The sequence below is a fragment of the Zosterops lateralis genome, assembly GCF_965231275.1.
Source record: "Zosterops lateralis genome assembly, chromosome: 9".
Taxonomy (NCBI): Eukaryota; Metazoa; Chordata; class Aves; order Passeriformes; family Zosteropidae; genus Zosterops; species Zosterops lateralis.
Genome location: NC_139769.1, coordinates 8,569,177 through 8,588,665, shown reverse-complemented (window position 1 = coordinate 8,588,665; position 19,489 = coordinate 8,569,177). Strand labels below are relative to the sequence as shown.

At 40.0% G+C, this 19,489-nt stretch overlaps 1 protein-coding gene across 1 annotated transcript; it reads right to left on the bottom strand.

Annotated features, from left to right (window-relative positions):
• Window positions 1–1,848: 1,848 nt before the first annotated feature.
• STIL (STIL centriolar assembly protein) lies at window positions 1,849–19,482 on the bottom strand. Its single transcript, XM_083868059.1, has 15 exons — window positions 19,330–19,482; window positions 18,881–18,996; window positions 18,592–18,779; window positions 17,354–17,601; window positions 16,448–16,531; window positions 16,248–16,334; window positions 14,525–14,672; window positions 13,330–13,439; window positions 12,401–12,515; window positions 10,539–11,591; window positions 9,079–9,253; window positions 8,105–8,330; window positions 6,012–6,204; window positions 5,130–5,383; window positions 1,849–3,328 (listed from the first exon to the last, which is right to left on the bottom strand). Exons 1-15 carry the CDS (start codon window positions 19,476–19,478, stop codon window positions 2,509–2,511), a joined length of 3,966 nt encoding a protein of 1,321 aa, XP_083724185.1. The 5' UTR covers window positions 19,479–19,482; the 3' UTR covers window positions 1,849–2,508.
• Window positions 19,483–19,489: the final 7 nt, after the last annotated feature.

Genomic DNA, 19,489 nt, shown 5'->3' with positions numbered 1-19,489 from the left:
GGGCACGGACGGTCACGACGCGCCCGAGAGCCCGCCGTGCTCCCGCCAGGAAACACCACCATGCTCGAGCCGGCTCCTCTCACCAACAGGAAGCGTTAAAGATAGAACAGCCGGGGCTGGGCGGGGGAGATTAGGAAGCCGAGCATCTTCTGAGCACCGAGGGCTGCTGCGGGGCCGTTCCCAGCCGTGCCCGTGCCCGCCGCGGTGGGAGCCGGGCAGAGCTCAACCCGCCTTTTACTTTAGTGAAGAGGGATCAAACCTTTCAGTCAGGGTGGGGAGCACCAAAATGATCCAAAGTAAAGCGGTCAGTGATGCTCCGAGCAGGCCCAGCACCTTTTCAGCTAGCGCTATGAATATCTTCCCTTAATTATAATAAAGAATAGCTAGAAACAATAGAAGAAAAAACCAAAAAAAACCCTAAACCCCAAATCAGTAAAGCCTTAATGTTGCCCCATTACCCGTGCCATCACCTGACTAGAGCTTGGGCCTCAGTGCTCAGTTAACAAAGCCAGACCTGGCTTTACATGTATTTTCTTTTTTACCTCAAATTGCAATAGGTGCTTCAGGGAAAAAAAAAAAAATCCAGACATCTTGAAATTACTCAGCACCACACTGTGAAAGGAAAATGTTGCTTAAAGGGAAGGGTGTTTTTTTTTTTTTTTTCTTTGTTTTGGTCCAGTAAATTAACATTTTGCTTGCTCGGAGGTTGCTGTCCAGGATTTTATTCTTTGCATAACTTATTATAACACCACACCCTTGTCCTGAGCTGTGTGCAAGTAGTTTGGCTTTTGTTTTCAAATTGTTTCTAGCCCTTGAGCATTTGAAGAAAGTCTTTAAAATATTAACCAATACAGCTGTCATCTTCCTGTGTTTCCAGACATTTTACAATAGGAAACAAAGAACAAAACCCTGCAACAATAGCTCAGAGGTATGAATTGCCTCATTCATCTCACTGGAATGTTCAAAAACATTAACTATTTTTTGACTGATTCAGCAGAAAATGTGCTGGCAGATAATAAGCTTATGCCTGATCCAGGGGAGATTCAGGGACTGAGAAAGGTCTTATTTTTCAGCACAGCAAAGTAGCACCTTTCCTGAAAGGAAGCAAATATCCTTGTTGATGGAAGAGGCTGCGTGAGAGGAGAAATTCTGGCTTAAAAGGAGCTGCTGCCTTCCTCTCTCTGTGCTGGCTCAAAACAGCACATGGTTTATCTCAGCCCAATCCTGTAATAAATTAATTAACAATTAGTGCCCACTCAAACATACCAAGAACTAACACTGCAGTCCTTAGGGTTTGACTAGGAAAGGCCCAGGATTTCAGTGTGGTGTGTTTTAATCTCTGGTTTAACACTCAGAACAGGAAAGGCAAGGTCAGCACCACTGGCTGAACTGCTGTTGAGACAATGCCATCACTAAAACAAAGTTTGTTCCAATGCCTGTGAGAGAATGCTGATGCACTAAAAGGCCAGTGAGAAAACACATGGCTCCACCATCATTCCACTGTCCTCCCCCCAGGAACGGTGGGAATGGGAATGAATCACCACTTCCAGTCCAGTTCTTCAGCTTGTGCAATATTCTCATCACAAGGTTATGGAAAAGAACTGCTTCAGTATTAGACTGGAGTGCTTGGGGACAGAATATTTATGTGCTAATTCAGAACAATGTAAATTATTATTTCTGATTATCCCACCACTCAGTATCAGATTCCTGAGGAGTTCAGTAGCAGGCAAACCAGTGAACTTCAGGTCAACCCTTTTAACAATGACTGGAAAGCCCCATGTGTCTTAAATAAAGACAGCATTGGACAAGTGAAGATTGATTTTTTTTTAATGGAAACTTTGACCTTTATGAGCAGAATGTAATTTTAAATAAATAGAAAACACAGAGGTGAAAAAAAAATTACAAATTTTAAAAGTGCCAGCTTTCCCTCCTTTCCTTCAAAGATTTCATGATACAGAGAGTTACATGTGCCATTTTGGCTGAATTCAAAATAATTTTATGCAAAGTAAAGCCAAAGTTATGTTTCTCTTCCCCACAGACACAACCCACACAGAGTAATCCAACCATTTCAGCAAACTTCTAGAAATTAGTGCTTTAGCTCTGTTACCCCTGCTTTGCCACACACATTATCAGTGGCTCACAGTTGGCACAAACATGGAAAAGTCTGTTGTTAAAAAGTCAACAGAAGGACACTTAAGTAATCACCACTGTTAAAATTATATTAAAAAATACATTTTGGGCTCAGGTTGATTCACCTTCAATATGCTTTAAAATCACACCAAACTGTAAACAAAAGTGCACACACATGTCTCTGCTGATCAGCACTGCCTCAGCCAGGCACTTTGAGGTGGCTGCCCCTGAGCTGGGCTGAAAACTCAGTTCTGCAAGTTTTACATTGCTACAACAGAGTGACCTCTTCAAAGACAGCTCAATCCGTGGTTTCCTGCAGTCTTTTACAGAGAGGTCCCTCTGATTTGAAGCAGTGGTTGCAGCCATCTCAGGGGATGTTCAGAACAGCTTTGGCAATTGCCTGAGTTGTTTCACATCAAGAATGGTGCCAACAGAATTTATGCTGTTTGACTGGTTTAACGTTTCCAGAGTTGGAGTATGTAGATTTCCACGGAAGGCCTGAGAATCTCCTTCATCTTTCCTGACGGGTTGTTCAGTGAATTCAACCCTTCCAGGTAACAATCTGGTCTTTGATTTTAAATCCTTTAGGAACTGAAGTGAGTTTTCATCAGTCTGATCTGTTCTTGGAGGAAAAATTTCATTTGTAATATTTCTTAACACAGGGCTGTTTAATTCTGGTGGAGGAGCATTAGTAGTTAACTCTCTGCTGTGACTTTTTAGGTGAATGGGAAATCTTCCATCCATTCTTTTGGGTAATTCAGTCTGGTGGTTGCAGCTGTCCAGTGCAGGGGTACAGTTTTTGTCTGGCACGCTTTCGCTTTTGACAGTGCCAAAATTGCCATCTCCAGCCTGCAGTTCCTCTTCATCTTCACTGCTGTCACTGCCCTGTATCAGCCCATATCGCTTCATGTACTTCTTGGTTGCAAAGGACATGTTGTTGGGTGAAATTAAACTCAGACCCACCATGCTCTTGTCCCCATTTGCTTGCAAGATGTCCTGAAAGGAAAAATCTGTGGGAGGATTTTGGCCTGAGTGGCTGAGAGACAATCGAGATAACTGATTTTCACTGAGATACTTCAGTGCTATGGCATTTGCTTCCATGCTCAGATCAACAACGTTGGGACACATGCTGACATTGGCAAGAGACACGGAATTTAATCCAGGCACCACTGCTTCAGGACTTATGCATGCCAAGATGCTGAAATAAAACATCAAAAAGTTACCTTAGCATTACAGGAAAAGCATCCATTTCATGATTTTGCTCACTGTACTGGTTTTTCTGAAATACAGTTCCATATCAGGACTGAGATCATATTACCTGCACATACTGAAAACCAGCTACTCATCCTCACAGTATCCAAACACAGCCAAAGGAAGGATAATATCCCCTTCTCCTTCAAACACACAGTACCCTCATATGAAGAGCCACCCGTCTCTAGCAGGTTACAGAGCTGGTTTTGGTTTTAAAGCAGGTTTGAGCTCTGGGTCTTTTCTCACCAGTGAATGTGACATCATGTGTCTGATCCTACAACTCTGAATTCTACCATCGAGCCCAAATTTTATAGCTAGAAATATAAGCCAATTGACTGAGACCATGAACATCTTTTACCAATGCAGGTAATTCCAGCATTTTTACAGAAACTCTGACATAGCATCTGTTTCCAGAAGCCTACAAGGTTCTAGTTTTTGAAGTACCCTCAAACGGGAAATGTTTATTCATTCTGTTGCCTGCTGCAGCAATTTCTTGTATATATATCAAGTGTTTAAAGACTGAAAGAATAAGCTCTGGTACACCAGTAATGGTTGTAAACCACTGCATTTAGTTCACACATCATATATTAGTTCACAAATCCAAGCTCCTCATATCAAGAATTAAGCGGCTTCCTATTTCACTGAGCACAAATTCTGAAGTTTGCCCAGGGAGAATAAACTAGCTCAGAACAACAACCATTTATTATGCTATGGAGCTGCACTGTTGTTTCCTTCTCTTCTGAGCTGTAGACCTTTTCTCAGAATTGTTTATCAGTCTTGAAAGTGGCAGAAGGAAGAACTCCACCCCACTCCCCAAGTTTGAAGAAAAAAACCCCAAGAGTTCCAGTTTTGCCTTATGGGTTCACATGTTAGCATGTTATTGACATTAAAAGAACATAGACAGACTCCAGCCAGGAAGATAGTCCAGAAATTCCAGAAAGACACCCAATAAAATACATGTAAAAAGGAGAGAAAAGAGGTTAGAAACTGTATGACTGGAAACAGCTTTTGACACATGGCTGAAGAGAAGATTAATTAGGAGGTGGTTAGATTTTTTGTTTACATAACAGCTACACACTAGGATCAAGAAGACAATAAGGATGAAAGTGAAGCTGTACCAGGCAGTCAGCCTATGCCTACACAGCTACACAAGTAAATTCCTGTGCCTAAAAGCCCTCCTTCAGAAGTTACTTCTCTGTTCCTTCCTCTGTTTGAATAAGGCTGTTTCCCTCCCCAGCACTTTCTCCGCTCAAGGCACAGCACCCACAGTAACAAGCAACTAGGACAGAACCAGTTTTGATTAGACACCATAGCAACAATAACAATTTCACATATACTGGTAAAGTGCAAGAAAAAGGTTAAGAAGCAATGACAAAATATACAGCTGCTTAACGTCCAGTCTCCCAAGTCCAGAGTTGCTCTGGAATACTTTGACACAGACCAAAGAATTGCCCATAGTTTCCTTGTTATTTTAGGGAATTGCATGCACAATGCTTAAGAACCACCAGATGCTCTAACAGCAAGAGCTACTGTATAATATTTAAATAATCTAAGTTTTGCTAGCACAGCTCTTAAACCTGTCTGAAATGCCCAGAGCATGAGCCAGCATTTGAGTTTTGCAGGAAATGTAGATCAAGGTGCACCCAAATCCCAGTGGCAGTGAACAGAGTCTTCTCTTGACTCATTGAGACAAATATTCATTTTCAGTTGGACCTACACATTACTACTGAAAACCACCAGCATTTTACCTGACATTCTCCACTTTGTGTGTATTTTCCTTCACGCTGCCAGGTGAGTCTACTGTCACTCCAAGACTCCTCAGCTGTTTGAGTGTGGCACTAATGACACTGTCCTTGTCCACCCCTCTTGTGTCAGTCTCTGAAGCCACTTCTGCTGCATCCTCAATATCCTGATATGTAGGACCAGCAGCAATAACAAATCCTGATTTTAAAGGCAGGTGATCTTGCTCTTCTGAGGTCTTTAAGAGGTGGTTTACTTGGCCCTACAGAAAAGGGGAGCACATGGCAAAAACATAATGACATACAGGGACTGTCAAATATCAAAATCCTGACTTATTCTTACATAACTTCAAATACAAGTTGATGGATTAATAGCTTATTCTGACAAAGAAGGCAAATTCAGATATAGTTCAGATGCAATCATTTAAACTCACAGCAGTGCAGTCAAACACTGGAACATCTTACACTTCAAGCTTTCTATAAGAGTCTGTTCTGAATTTAAACACTTCACATACTGATATTCTTCAAGATTAAAATATCTGCACTTTGAGGGACTTGAAGGTAAAATGCTGTTTTATTTTAAAGGCCACTAATTTTGGAAGTTATCAGCTGATGTCCTTGAATTAATCAACTTATGTCCTTGAATTAAAGAATTATTTTTTATTAGATAATAGAAAGTTCTCCATGCATGCATGAAAGAGAAGTACAAAACAACCACTTAAACATTTAAAAAAAATTGAAGAACCACAAACTCGGAGCCTTCTGTAGAGCACAATGCAAATTTGAAAACCACACACAGCTTTCATTCGTGCCAATACCACATCAGAACTTCAGCAGGGTGCTGTTCTGATTGTTGCGTTTAGTGCAGAATATAAAACGTGCATGAGTTACCAGTAAGTCCTGGTAAAGCTTCTGCTCCTCTGAGGGCTGCCGAGGCAGCAGCGAGGTGGGTGGCTCTGAGCTCTGCTCACTTGTTACCACCACCTGGCTCCTGGCTCCCTCCGATGGCTCTTTCTGTAAAGACACACTGACACTTTCTTCCAAGGATGAACCACGAACAAGTGCTTGGGAAACGTTTCCAGCTCTGGAAGAGAACACCAAGATAGCAACATATTTCCTTGAAACAGCAAAAGCATCAGTATCACTATATGTACTTTATTTTTTCACAAACATCAGAGGAAGAGAACAATTGAGTACCGCAAATGGATCCTAACAGGTTTTAGTTTTGTCTGCTGCTCAAGGCTTTGCTCCTTTCTCCAGTCATTTCCTCTCAAAAAAATCATTTGAGGAAAAAGACTTCCAAGTGTGCAACTACAACAGCCTGAGTAGTTTTTCAAAAGATCATTTGAAAGTGGCAATGGCATCTCTGGACTAGTCAAAACTCAGTGACATTCTGTGACTTAAACCAGATGAAAGGAAAGTTACGAACAATTTGGAATTTATGTTTTCAGCATTTCACTTATAAGCCTCTAGGAGCAAGTATCTTCTGTATGCTTTGACACATGACTTATTCAAAAAGCTGCTGTTTACCAAGGTACATAACTTATCATGGGATTCCTGTGGCAGTTTAAAAACTTCTTAAAGACAGTGAGTTACTAGTACATCCATGCACACTGAGTATCACAAACTGAGAACAAACACCTAATCAAAATATTTTTCAATAAGAGATGTGAAAGATGAGCTATAAAGGCTAAAAAGGGTAAACACTGAATGAGTTATAACACAATGCTCTGCGCCCCCCCTCAGCTGGTGAGTGCATTGCATAAGCCTTTGGAGACCAGACATATCAATACTACTATCATCCCAAGAAGATCCTCAAGCGACCCTCCTCCCCCTTCCTGTTCCTCCTGAGGAGACAAGTGTAAGATAAGGGAATTTCAGAACTCAACTGATCAATTGCCTGTGTTGAAAGCGATAAGATTTAAACCACGTGACATACCAGATAGTCAATGTAGGTTATCAGCTACTGTTACACTGGCAATTATTCATCATTCCCAAAAATGCTCCCCTCCTCCTCCTCAAAGAAATCTGGGTGATGCTCTACATTCTCACTATAAGATGCTTTACAGCTATTTTATGGGTTTATGAATCCAAGTTGAGGAGACCTTTAAGATGGCATTGTCCTAAAATACAGTGTTCATAAGATTGATCTGAATCCATATATTTTTGGTAGCAGTATATGTTTGCAGACAGGACTTTAATCAAGAACTATGAATAGTTAGGTTATAGCTTAATTACCATCATTTTTCCCAATATGAGTATTTTAGGAACCTAATTTAATTGGAAGGGTATTCCCCCTCCTTTGGCTTTTTATACTTAGACAATATTAGATCACTAAAGTGCTAAATTGTTGAGCTATTCCTACGTGGAAATAACATCCATATAGATAATTTAAAATATTTTAAAAACCACTTCCCAAATTAGTCTGAGATTAGTCACTGCACTATAAAGAAACTGAGCTTAAAAATAATTAAATTAACAGCAGTGAAGGCAGTATCTGCATGCACCACACACAAAGTAATCACACACAAAATAAAGAGAAATTCAGGGAACAGTCACATAATCATAAACTCCCCATCTCAAGCCCCTCAGAACTGGAAGGGTTCTGAATGCTGACAAGGAAAAGCCCCTGTAGAAAAACAACTGAATATAGCAGCACCCCCTTTTCCAGTCAGGGTTTAAGGTAAGAAAAGGAACGCTGCCAGCACAGTACATGCTTTTGCAAGTTAAAGGCTTTTGCCATCAGCTGCTGCTGATAGGTATGTGAGCTAAACCTGCATGACTGATAAATGCAGACTCTAAAGGCAGCTGTGTTTTGGTGAGCTGTACAATTTGAAGCATAATTTAAAAATAAAGAAGGGAGAGAACACAACAGCTGAGGTCAGACTATTTATAACTCCTGAAGAAAAAAATATTACAGAAGTAATAACTTACATAAGGCATTTCAGCACATTATGTGAGCACAGGGTGTTTCTGTTACTTACTGGGGAGTGTTCTGATTAGTTCCTTCTTCTACAAGGTGAATACTCTCTACAAAGCTGGGCATGTCAACCACCCTTAAGGAAGAAGCAATACTTGTATTACTTGCATCTTGTTCAGCATTAATTGAAATGTTTATGTCCTCCTTAGAAATTTCTCCATCTTCTTTTTTCCCTCGTGGTATGGAGTTGCCTTGTTTTTCTGAGGCTGTATTCCAAAATAAACTAGCACCTAGGACAAAATTAGAGATTTTACTATTTAGGAAGAGTCAATAATTTCTTCTGAGACTCTTTGGCTTTGTAGAGCTGGAGGAATAATTTTCTCCCATTCATGTTTCTTACACTATTTTGAAAGTGATTTACAGTTTAAATCAGCTAAAAGTTGCCAAAACATCATTCAAGTCCTGGTTGCTTCCAAAGTATACTTTATGAAAAAAAAATGGTTGTATTAAATAATTTTAATGTATTGACCTTGAGCCTGTTTCAAAGTTTCCTCCAGCCTAACCAAAACATTTCCATGAATTTAAGAGGAACCAATATGTTAATATGCAGCTGTACAGATACAGCTGCATAACTTGCCTAAATTAAAGCAAATACAATCTCCTCTTCATGCATGATTTACAAACAACATCAATAATATATTTATTGGAACACTATATGGCATAGAAGCTGTCACTTTTCAAAACAGTGTATTAAATCAAAAAAGATGTGGAGTTATGTTTTAATAAGGCACCATTTTAAGCAGAATGCCTTTCTAAAGCTATTGGAAAAATAATTCTTTCAGTGATGGCAATCAAAGACAAAAGTAACTCCAGCCTAAACTTGCAAGTAACACCTCAACAACTCAGGTGTTTTTTGGATCTAGGTGCACGTTTGCACAGCTTCAGGATTTCTGCAAAACATTTCCTCCGTGCCCAAACCGAGCACAGAAAGGTCCAGAATCAGCGGTGCCGGTTTGTTTGGAAAGAACGAAGCGTTACCTGTGCTCACGGCAACGCTCACACTTCTCCTCTTGTGCCACGGTGAGTGTGGCGGTGAGGTCTGTGTTTCCATGGAAACAAGGTCCCCTGGCTTCTCTGCCTGCACTGCCTGCCTGGCTGCCGCCGCCTCCGAGGAGCCCGCCTGGCGAGCCTGGGCTTCCAGCAGGCGTTGGATCTGTAACAGTCAGCACAAAGTTAGGAGCTGCACAATAAAACACCAGCTATAACAGGCAAAAGTGAATTAATTGGGTTCTGCTAAGATCTGGATTCAAACACAGGCTGCGCTGCCACAGCAGTCTGAACACCTTCCAGCTCTCAGCAGTGCACGCAGCATAAATCAAAACACCAATTTTGATGTTGGCAGAGCTAGCAAAGAAGATCTTTAAGCACATTGGCAGAGGCAGCACCAAGACAACTTGGGTAAAGCCTATTTGCACCAGACTTGCTGGAAGTATTCCTTCCCTTTCATTCCCATACAAAGCCTATTAACCGACTTACCAGCCAAGCATTTATATACCAACTGTCCCTACACCAACTTTGTATTAATTACAGAGCTAAGCAATTAAATGATAAAATTAAGGTTGCCAGGCAATCTTCTCTCTAGGATTTTCATCCACCCTGTCCACTGATTAGTTTGCAGCTCCAGGGAGAAATACAGTAACAGTGAAGGCTGCAGTAAGGAGGGGTTTCCCTCATGCACAACTCATGCTTCGGGAGCTTGACTTTACATACAGAAACTATACCAAAACCAAATTCCAGCTGTAATTTTCTAGTTCAAGTACTGCAAACTTTCCTGTTTGTATTGTTCATCACCACCAGTAAAATTTAAACTCTGGCTCTTCAGCCCCAAGTCACACCCTGAAAAATACAGGGCCAGCAGATTGATCAAGGGGGGTGGTATTTTGAAGAAACTTAACCTGGAGAGGCAACAGAAGACAGCAAGACGCCCAAAGACCAGTTTTCTAGCACTGGTAAAGACCTGATGGATTGGGAATTGATGCAGGTAACTGAAATTTTCACAGCAACAGCTCAGGAAGCTGCATACTTGAAGGTGGAAAAAGCAACATACGAGAACATTCTGTGCTTCATCTGTATGTTTACAATAATTCCAAAGCCTATGCAATAATTTTTTTTTTTTACACAAGCATCTAAGTAGAAAAGCATTTATACAAAAAGTGTATCAGTTTGCATTACAAGCAGTCTACTAAAAATGAACCTTCTTGTTACGGAAATACCACAAAAATAAATGCAAAATTTAATGAGAAATAAGTCAAATAATTTTTAAAGGGACACCAATTGGTAGAGCTAATTGAGTCCCCTCTCCATGCCCAGACTGCAGCTGGTATGACAGGCTCCCTTGCTCCAACACAGACAGACAATTAATTTAATTCCTTTGGCAGGGGAGCTATCAAAGCATAATCACTGAGAGGGCAGGGGAGAAAGCTGACATTCCCACAAACCTGAGCTTGAAGCAATTTGAGTTGTCTGTCCTGTTCGGTGAGGAGGCGGAATGCATCTGGAGATAATCCCATCATCCCATTATCTGATGCTGCTGTGGGAGCAGGCGTGTGCAGGCACGGCGAGTGGGCTGCACAGCACTGCGGGCTCGAGGGGCTCGCACTCGATGGCATCCTTATCCCAGGTGATAAGCCACTGTCAAGAGAACAGCTCCCTGCTTTCCCAGGATATCTCACGTTTATAGGGCTGCTTGTGGCATATCCTGGGTTGCAGCAAACATTTGGACAAATGATATTTTGATGGAACATTGCACAAGGATTTTGCTGAGCCATCTCCGATTGGATTTCCGCTCCGTGTTTGGGGCTCATTTTACCAATTCCTTGCCATGAGTTTATGGGATTGTATTGGAAAGAAGCAGGACACTGACAGCTGCATGCTGGACAGGAAGGTGACACTTGAACTGGCACCTGCAGGTCTGGTGGCTGCCTGCAGCTCTGTGGTGACAAAGCAGAGTTGTGGAGGACTGGCTGTGTAACAGCAGGAAGCTGCTTGGAACCAGGAATTGACGTTTTCCTAACTGGAGGCTCTCCCTGTGGTGTGACACTTTCAGGATTTAACACAAGTTTTTCCAGTGGCTTTCTGGGGTGGTGCACAGATGTATCTGGGGAAGGCCCACTACAAGGGGTTAAAGGAGAAGATGATCCTGAACTTCTTCTTGATTGAGGGGAAGCCTTCTTACACTGCACCTGCTGCTGTGGTAGAGCTTGATTTCCTCTACCAGGCATTGAAGCTGGAATTTTCTGCTTTATAGGATTTGGTAATCGTCTCAAAGAGGGATCTCCCACGTTGGCAGCAAAGTTCTGCCTATCTTCAGAGTGCTGGCTGGGGTGACATGTAGATCTCATACACCCCTTCTTTTTAATAGGCTGATTTGGCACTGTGGGTAGACTTTTAACACTTGAGGTCCCTGCAGGTTTAGATGATTGTCCTGATTCTATGAAACTCCCATCCAAAATAAGTGACAGCTCTGGCACTGAAGGAAAAATTTTGGTAACCTGAAAGGACAATTACACACAGGTATGATAATTAAAAAACATTGTCTGCTCTTTGAATGCAGAATTTCCACAAAGAAAATGTTTTAATTTAAAATCAGTATATGATGATTATCAGCTCTAAACCAACCACATGTTGAACATATTGCTAAAAGACGGGAGAATCCAGAAAAAGCAGCAATATCTCTAGGATCATTCTGAAAGGAAAATTACTTTCATATAGCTTAACAGCCATGGCTGCCAAATTAATGCTCCATGTCATTTGGGAGTACTTTTCAGAATATGGATATTCTCCTTCTAGAGGTGGACTCTATGTTCCCTCTTACTATTCTTAGATGCAGGAGATAGCTGCAATAGAACATATTTTATACACAATTATCACACCCTTCTAGACCTATGCTGTAAAAGGGCTGGTATTTATTGTATTTGTATTGTATTGTATATACAAACTCCAGTAAAAAAAGGACACAGCAGCAGATCTTTTGGGTAAATGAAATAGAAAAATCACAAGAGCTTGCTGTCTCTGTCTCAGACACTACAGCTCTTCCATTCAACAACAGTGAGATTCCTAAAGTAGAAACTGCTCTTCTCTGTTCCCAGATCATCACATGTATAGGGATTAAAGTGTCTAGAATCCTGGAAAAATGGCAGGTTAACCAGAGAAGGAGTGGGACTCTTGGTTCATTTCTTCAATTCTGTTTTCCCCTGCTAGCACTTTGAGAGAGAAGCTTTACATGGTCCAGTTCCCTTACGAGTTTTGCTGCTCCAAGAGTCCCATCCCAGATACCCAGAGCAACTATTTATTTAGTTACCTGCTGACTCACTGGGTGAGGACTTGGAATTGGTCTGGGGGATAAATCCTCATCTTCCACACCAGAGTCGTGATCACTTGCTGACAACTTGGTGGGTGAAGAGCCTTGGGGAGGGCTAAAACCAAAATAAATCAAAGTAAAAATGTTTGCTTGTCAGATTTGGCAGCAGGAACATGAAACTTCACATTTTTCAATGTACCATCTACAATGCATTATTTTTCTAAGAAGCGGTTGCTATCTATCTATCTATCTTCTCTCTGGTTGGCTGGGGAGTTCACCCACCAAACAGTTCTAAGATCAAACAATAAAAATACAAATGCTGCTTTTGGGCAAGAAGATACAAACCTCCCTCCCCACAGCACCACACAAACACACCTTTTAAGTGACATTCTAACAGCAAAGCACTGATTTATAGTGAAAAGATAGGAGGTGCTACAGTAAAGATTGTAACATTGTTTGAAGGAAAATAAAGGTCATCTTCTAGTCATAGATAAAAATTTGGTGGATAAGCCAGGTTCTTAAAAGTCACTAAGTTTCAACCTATCCAGGCCTTGGAGCTCTGAAAAGTGGGAAGAAATAAAGGAATTTTTTCTGACTTAAGTAGATTTCAATTAGAGATTTGCTTCAAAGGACAGAGCTCACTTAAAGCTTAATACAGCAAACTAAGCCTCATCAGTGAGGAAGCCTTTTAAGAAACATCCACTGTATAAATTAAAACCACCAGTACCAAGTGGGTTTTTTTGGAATACAGTCAGCTTGACCATCTTATTTGAGAAATATTAACTCTAGGAATAAACAAAAGCACATACACAGATTTTAATGCAAGAGAATGTATGCACAGCTAAACTGACACATAGCACAGAACAGATCAAAAGCCTCATCCAATAAATATTTCATTTTTGCATATAAATGGCATCTGAGAGATTTACCTTTTGATTGGAAGTTTCTTGCAAATTCTGCTGAAGAACTCAGTTTCTGCATTTTGGTTTTCTGCACTCAGCTCAAACTGGATAGGGCTCTTGTCTGATGGCTCAACATTCTGGAATGAAATGTTCCACATTTGTGAAGCATGAAACCTTCAAACTTTCAATCACTGAGGTACTACTCCCAAAGAAACAGCTTTAAGGACATTTATATGATTATTTTCAAATTTTTCACCACTACAAGGAAGCAGGCAACTTCCCTTCCTGTTTAACACTGCTCCCTGCTACTCTGTAAAGTAGTTGGGCTAATTATAGCCATGAGCAGATGCTTCCTCACTGTAACTGCTCAGATACTCCTCCAGGGCTGCCACCACTACAGGAAACAGCAAACGTTCCTGTGCTGCTCACACACCACAGCCGGGCAACTCCTGGAGACAACAAAAGTGAGCTTCAGTGGAGAGATCTGTCATCTTCAGAAAGCTAAGCTGTCCCTGGGCTAAAGGTAGAAGGCAGCCCTGAACAAGGAAATTCAACTGGGAAGAGAACTGAGTACACAGCAGAGCACACACATTACACTCACTGCTTTCTCTGACAGAGCATAGCGGCATTTAAACTTCAGGTTCTGCACAAGCCTAGGAAAACACATAAGGAACTGAGATTTCCTAGAACTTTCTCAAACCTTACTAGGCATCTCCCAGACTTGCATCATCATCAAATTCTTGGAGAGCTCCTTTGCACAAAGATAAAATTTGCCATTCATAAAACTGTGATGAATTCCTTTTTGCATTCAACTTCAAGCAAAGTACAACACTCAGCTTTGCTCTCCAGCAAGCATCACCGAGAGCAGCTGTTAGATGTGGCCAAGGTGAACAAAGCACACCAGAGTAACAAATGCTGTAGGAAGTCTGAGTCTCATAAGGCCAGGAGGTCACTAGTAGGAAGGAACACAAATCAAGTACAACACAGCACAATAGACTTAAAAGACAGATGCCTAATGCTATTAGAAAAGTGAGCAGTGCTGACTTTGGAAGTCATTACTCAGTTTGTGGGACAAACTGAATTTAAGTAGTCCCTAGAAAAAAGCAGTTTTATAGAGCTACATCATTTTCAAACACTGCAGATCCATTTGGATCACATCATAATGACTCTTTTAAGGCAAATTTTGAAGTACCACGATGCAGGAGGAAAGCAAGACACTTACTTTGAAGAGGTGAACTGTTTCATGACAAGTTAGGATCTGAAAGCCCAGCTCAGTCTGCCCACTGCATGGAACACACTCATAAAACTCTGGTTCTTTGTGTGTCAATGAATAAAGCACAATAAGAAAACTCCCAGATTCTGAAAAAACCCTAAAATAGAAAAAACCCACATCTTTAAATAACTTAAACATGAAGAAGGCTCTTAAGATTTTCAATACAGTGAGCAAATTTTCACAGAGTTTAGCAAACTGGTGAATCACAGCATTCTGAGCTATAGATAATGCAGATTTATTACTGTAGCCACATGCAAGAATCAAAAATAAGTAGAGAAATGGAAATAATTCATCTCCTTTGTATTTCAAACCTTTATGATCACTTAATACTTTAAATGAATTCCTGGAAGAGTTCAAACACAACAGAAGAAACACTGTGTTTTATTTTCTTTTTAGTTTTCCAGTTGAAGATGCATTATAAAGACACTTAGTGACTTAATTATCCCTAAGCATTCAAAAACATAAATTAGCAAAAAGATTTTTTTAAGGAAAATTATATTGAAGGGGTTTTTTTTTTCCTACAAGTTGAGAATAGCAAGTAACAGCAATCAGCATTTAATACAAGTTCAAGGATAATGACAACAATGTGTTTCCAGGAAAAGGCAGCACTACTTTCAGAACAGTTTTTCCTTTTACAGCACTTGTAGCATGCCTGTTTGTGGGTTTTTTATTTATTTGCTTTGTTATTAAATAATATATGTGATACAAAAAGCAGTAGAGACAGGATGCTTGAAAACACATTCATTTATACTTATAACTTAAAGAGTTAAAAACGTATGAGGCACAGATTAAGCAGTTAGCCTGCAGAGGTTAATGCTGTTTGCATGGTTCATCAAATCTCCCTAATCCACTTCCATGATGGCATCAGTGAAAGTTAATGGGAGTCAAGCATCCAAATTGTGTATCTAATAATCTAATTGGTCTCTTATCTGTGTTTGGACATATTTCAGTTGTTAAGGGAAAGAAGACTATTTTGTAATTGCAGACACAGCTGTTCACCAAACGTGGTTGTATTTCATAATTTAAAAACAAGTGTGGTCAGTCAGAAGTGTTTATGCATACAGCATATTTTAGAGTCTCATTTACCTGAGGTGCAGTTTCAAACTACGAACACCTTGGCAAATATTACAAGTGAAAAGATGTAGACAATGAGGAACAATTATCCACTAACATCACAATGAAAAAATACCTCAGAATGCAAACACTCTTAAAAAACCTGAACATTTAACAGGAAGTCATAACAGGACACCATAGGCTGTAAATCAATGTGTTTCAATATGTTGGTCAGGCACAACCAGGAAGAAAACTTATCTCAAAGAAAATGCCCCTAAGGAAAGTTCAAAAACAACCCCCCACCACTGTTTAAGCTACTGTTTCCTGCCTGTCGTTTCTTATTTAAATTAAAATGCAGTGACCTTAATGATATTAACTTTTACCCTCTTCTGACTTTTAAGATATCAGCTCAGCTTTCCAATACTTCAGTCACAGAAAATTTTTGTGCAGAAGCCAAAACCAAAAAGAATATTTAAACCAGACAGCCTTACCCCTATACAACATATAAATCACAGAATTTCCTCAAATATTTTTGAGCAGAGCCTATGCTGTCATGCATTTCTGTGGAACACTTTAGGCAGCCAACAGCTTCTGTGTTTTACCTATAAAAGTGACTTGCCTTTCTTGAATTGAAGAACTGAACAAATATCGCAAGCAACAGGCCCAGACTTGAGGACTACAGATATGAGTAACTCCACTCAGCCACCTGGAAATAAGAAAAAAATCTAATTATAGACAGTTCTGTTACCAAATTCTTGCTATGTAATCCCTCAGATACATCTCAAATCTATGTGTGTATTAACCTGGACAAACACTTACACTCCAATTAATGGCAGAGCATAAGCCTTGGGATCAGACTCAAGCAGCAAAAGTAATTTCCGTGTTTGGTCCATAGTAAGGTAGCTGAAAAAAAGCAAAAGTTGAATTTTTTTAGTATTTTGGAAGGTAGTTTTTCAGAAAAAAAAATCCTGAAGGGACAAGTACAAGTTTAGAAAATACTGTAAAAAAAGAAATTTAGGGAAAAAAAAGATCAAAACTACTCTTACTCCACACACTTAACAGCAATGCCCCAGCTTTTCAGCAATTCCCTATGTATCAAAGAGTTAAAGGACAAAATTTACTTAGTAGTATTTGTAGCATTTCAGTAAATACCAGAATTAGCATTCATAACAAATCCCAAAGTACAAATTGTGTTAAATTTGAAGAACAACTTTCAGAGAGGCATTCATAAAATCCCTGTCCAAATAAAATGACATTCAGTAGCTTCAAATTATTTCCCTGATCTATCCTTAGTTCATCCTACTAAATTAGTTACTAGTCAGAATGATGACTCTCCAGTACCGTCTCAGAAGCACAAAGAGCTTTGGTTTGCATTCATCTGCTCTTCATTGCAGGGCAAGCACTGATGATGTTTAAAAGGCTGGAAGCTGTTTATATTTATTATGTTAATTACAGGTGTGTGATCCTGCCTCAGTAGGAAAATCCTTTCACTGAAGCCAAAAGCAAGAACTACTTCTCAACCAATTAATTTTTTTGCTCCGCCTCATTTCCTGTTTCTTGTTCATAACTTTTAATACATTTCCAAGGCCAAAAGACATGCCAGTTTTGTGCCAGTTATTTTACTAAAAAGGAAAGTACAGTTGAGATCTCTCCTATCCACCTCCTTTAGGAAAGGCAAGAAACTGACAGGCAACTTTGACAGCTTTAGCACCATCCTTTACTTACCCACATTTGTAAGTTCCTTGAACTTGTGCAATATTCATAGGACTGTTCAAATTTCTTGCTAGGGCTGTTGGAATAATTGGGACAGACTTCACAGGGGTGTATTCCAAAATATTTGCCACAGTAAGAGAAGCCCAGTGAAAATTAAAGTGTAGATTATCCAGGTTTTCTGTGAAAACAATGTGAGCTCTAACAGTGAGCAGTTTAGAAAGATCCAGAGATTCTTTACTGCACAGACTCTGCTGCAGACCCTAGAAGTAAGAAGAAAAAAACAAACAACTTAAATACACTAAATTATTTTCATATGATTACCATGATTCAAGATGTATTACACTAGGAACTCAAATAATTCATCACAGCTACTACTGCAGTAGGTACTATACCAAAAGCCATTAAGCCAGGTCTCCAAAGCTCACTGCTCTACTGAATATAATGAATAATGCAGAATACACTTGAAAATCAGCTATGCACACCTTAGCATCGTTTTATGATGTATTAGAAAACCTGGGGTTGCTTCAGTTATATAAAAATTAACATAATAACAGAAAACTAAAAGGCTCAGGCTGATTTGTCAAAGTTTTCTTACTTGCATTCAAGAAATATGTAATTCAACATCTGGATATATCATCATGAGAAAGTTCAGATGTGAAGCAGACTTAATCAGTATTATAAAATACACACTACAACAACTACAGGGAAAAGTCTACAAGAATGGGAAGTGTATTTAGTAATTACATGTCTACAGCAGAGCACACATTTCAGCTATGGCTGCCAACCTACAAAGGGCTTCACACGTTTTGGGCGAGTCACTTGCCTAGCAACACTTCAGCAACAAATACTGCAAATACTGCCCAAATACTGCAACTGACTAATGACAGTTTTGAGGGAAAAGAGACAAAAAAAGAGCTGTTTTCTCTTGTTTAAGTAAGTTTGCTGCAATTGCTTTTGTTTTGGTGGTTTTGATGGTTAGACCAACTGAAAAACTTTGGTCAGCCAGCAGGATTTTCATCTAAGATTAAAGACTGTGTGATCTTTAAACACCTGTGAGAATTAACTGATTTTAAGTTTCCAAAACACTTTTCAGTGACACTCAAGCAGCTCATTTCACACAATTAACTACATAGTCTTGCTTCAACCATAACCTTGCTGTGTTGGAAATCCAGCTCTGTGCATAGTCCAGTGTCCTGCCTGGCAGACAATCCACTGTTTAAAAGACCCAAGAGCTGCTAAGAGCTGCCTACCTTGAAAGCCAAGCTGATATCTTCAGCACTGTGCACTATTATATTATCTGAACAAGGTCCCCAGGCACTAACTGTACATGGAATGAAAAAGTCTCCAGGAAGGGATGCAGTTGGAATTTTGCCTGATCCACCAGCAACTTCTCGGCCAGGATCAAAGCGATCTATTGTCAGCGTTACGCCTTCCCCACCTTCAAAATAAATAAATACAGTTAGAGTACAACTCAGGCTGCTTAACAACAGCTTATTCGACCAACGAACACTGCCTTGTCTACCTCATGTTTAAAATTACCTTCATCTGCTGCCAGGGTCCCAAGCAGAAAACAGGAAAATGATTTCTTTTCATTCTGCTTAGCGTGGCGATAGGCAAGCCGCAAGGTTTTCTCCACCAGAGACAGTCTGGGGTTTCTAAAAAGAGACAATAGGCAAGTTTAAGTCACAAATTCTTTTTAATGATTGTTTTTAAAAAGTATCACTTATCCATATGGGTAGAAAGCAGAAAGAAATTTGAAGTTACTTTAGACTGATGAACCTTCAAGCCACTGGACTGTGTTATACAAAGGAAAGGCATGGAAACTGAAATCTTTCCAATGAAAATCCCTATATGTTTATAACAAACACGTTACTTCCTTTTCCATTGAGCTTTTTCATACAACAGAATCAAAAGACAAAGTGAGGCTTTGCATCACACAATCCATTACTTATTTTAACCTTTAGCTTCCCCAAAAAGGTTACTGGTACCTGTAATAGGTGACGTGTGCGCCAATGACGTCGCCCATGGGGACCGGGTCCCAAAGTGCACACTTGGACAGAGGGAAACTGAAAGGGACCATCCTTTTGGGAACAAATCTGGGAAGATCACAGAGATTAAAAAATGGATTAAGGTACATTGTTATCTTAG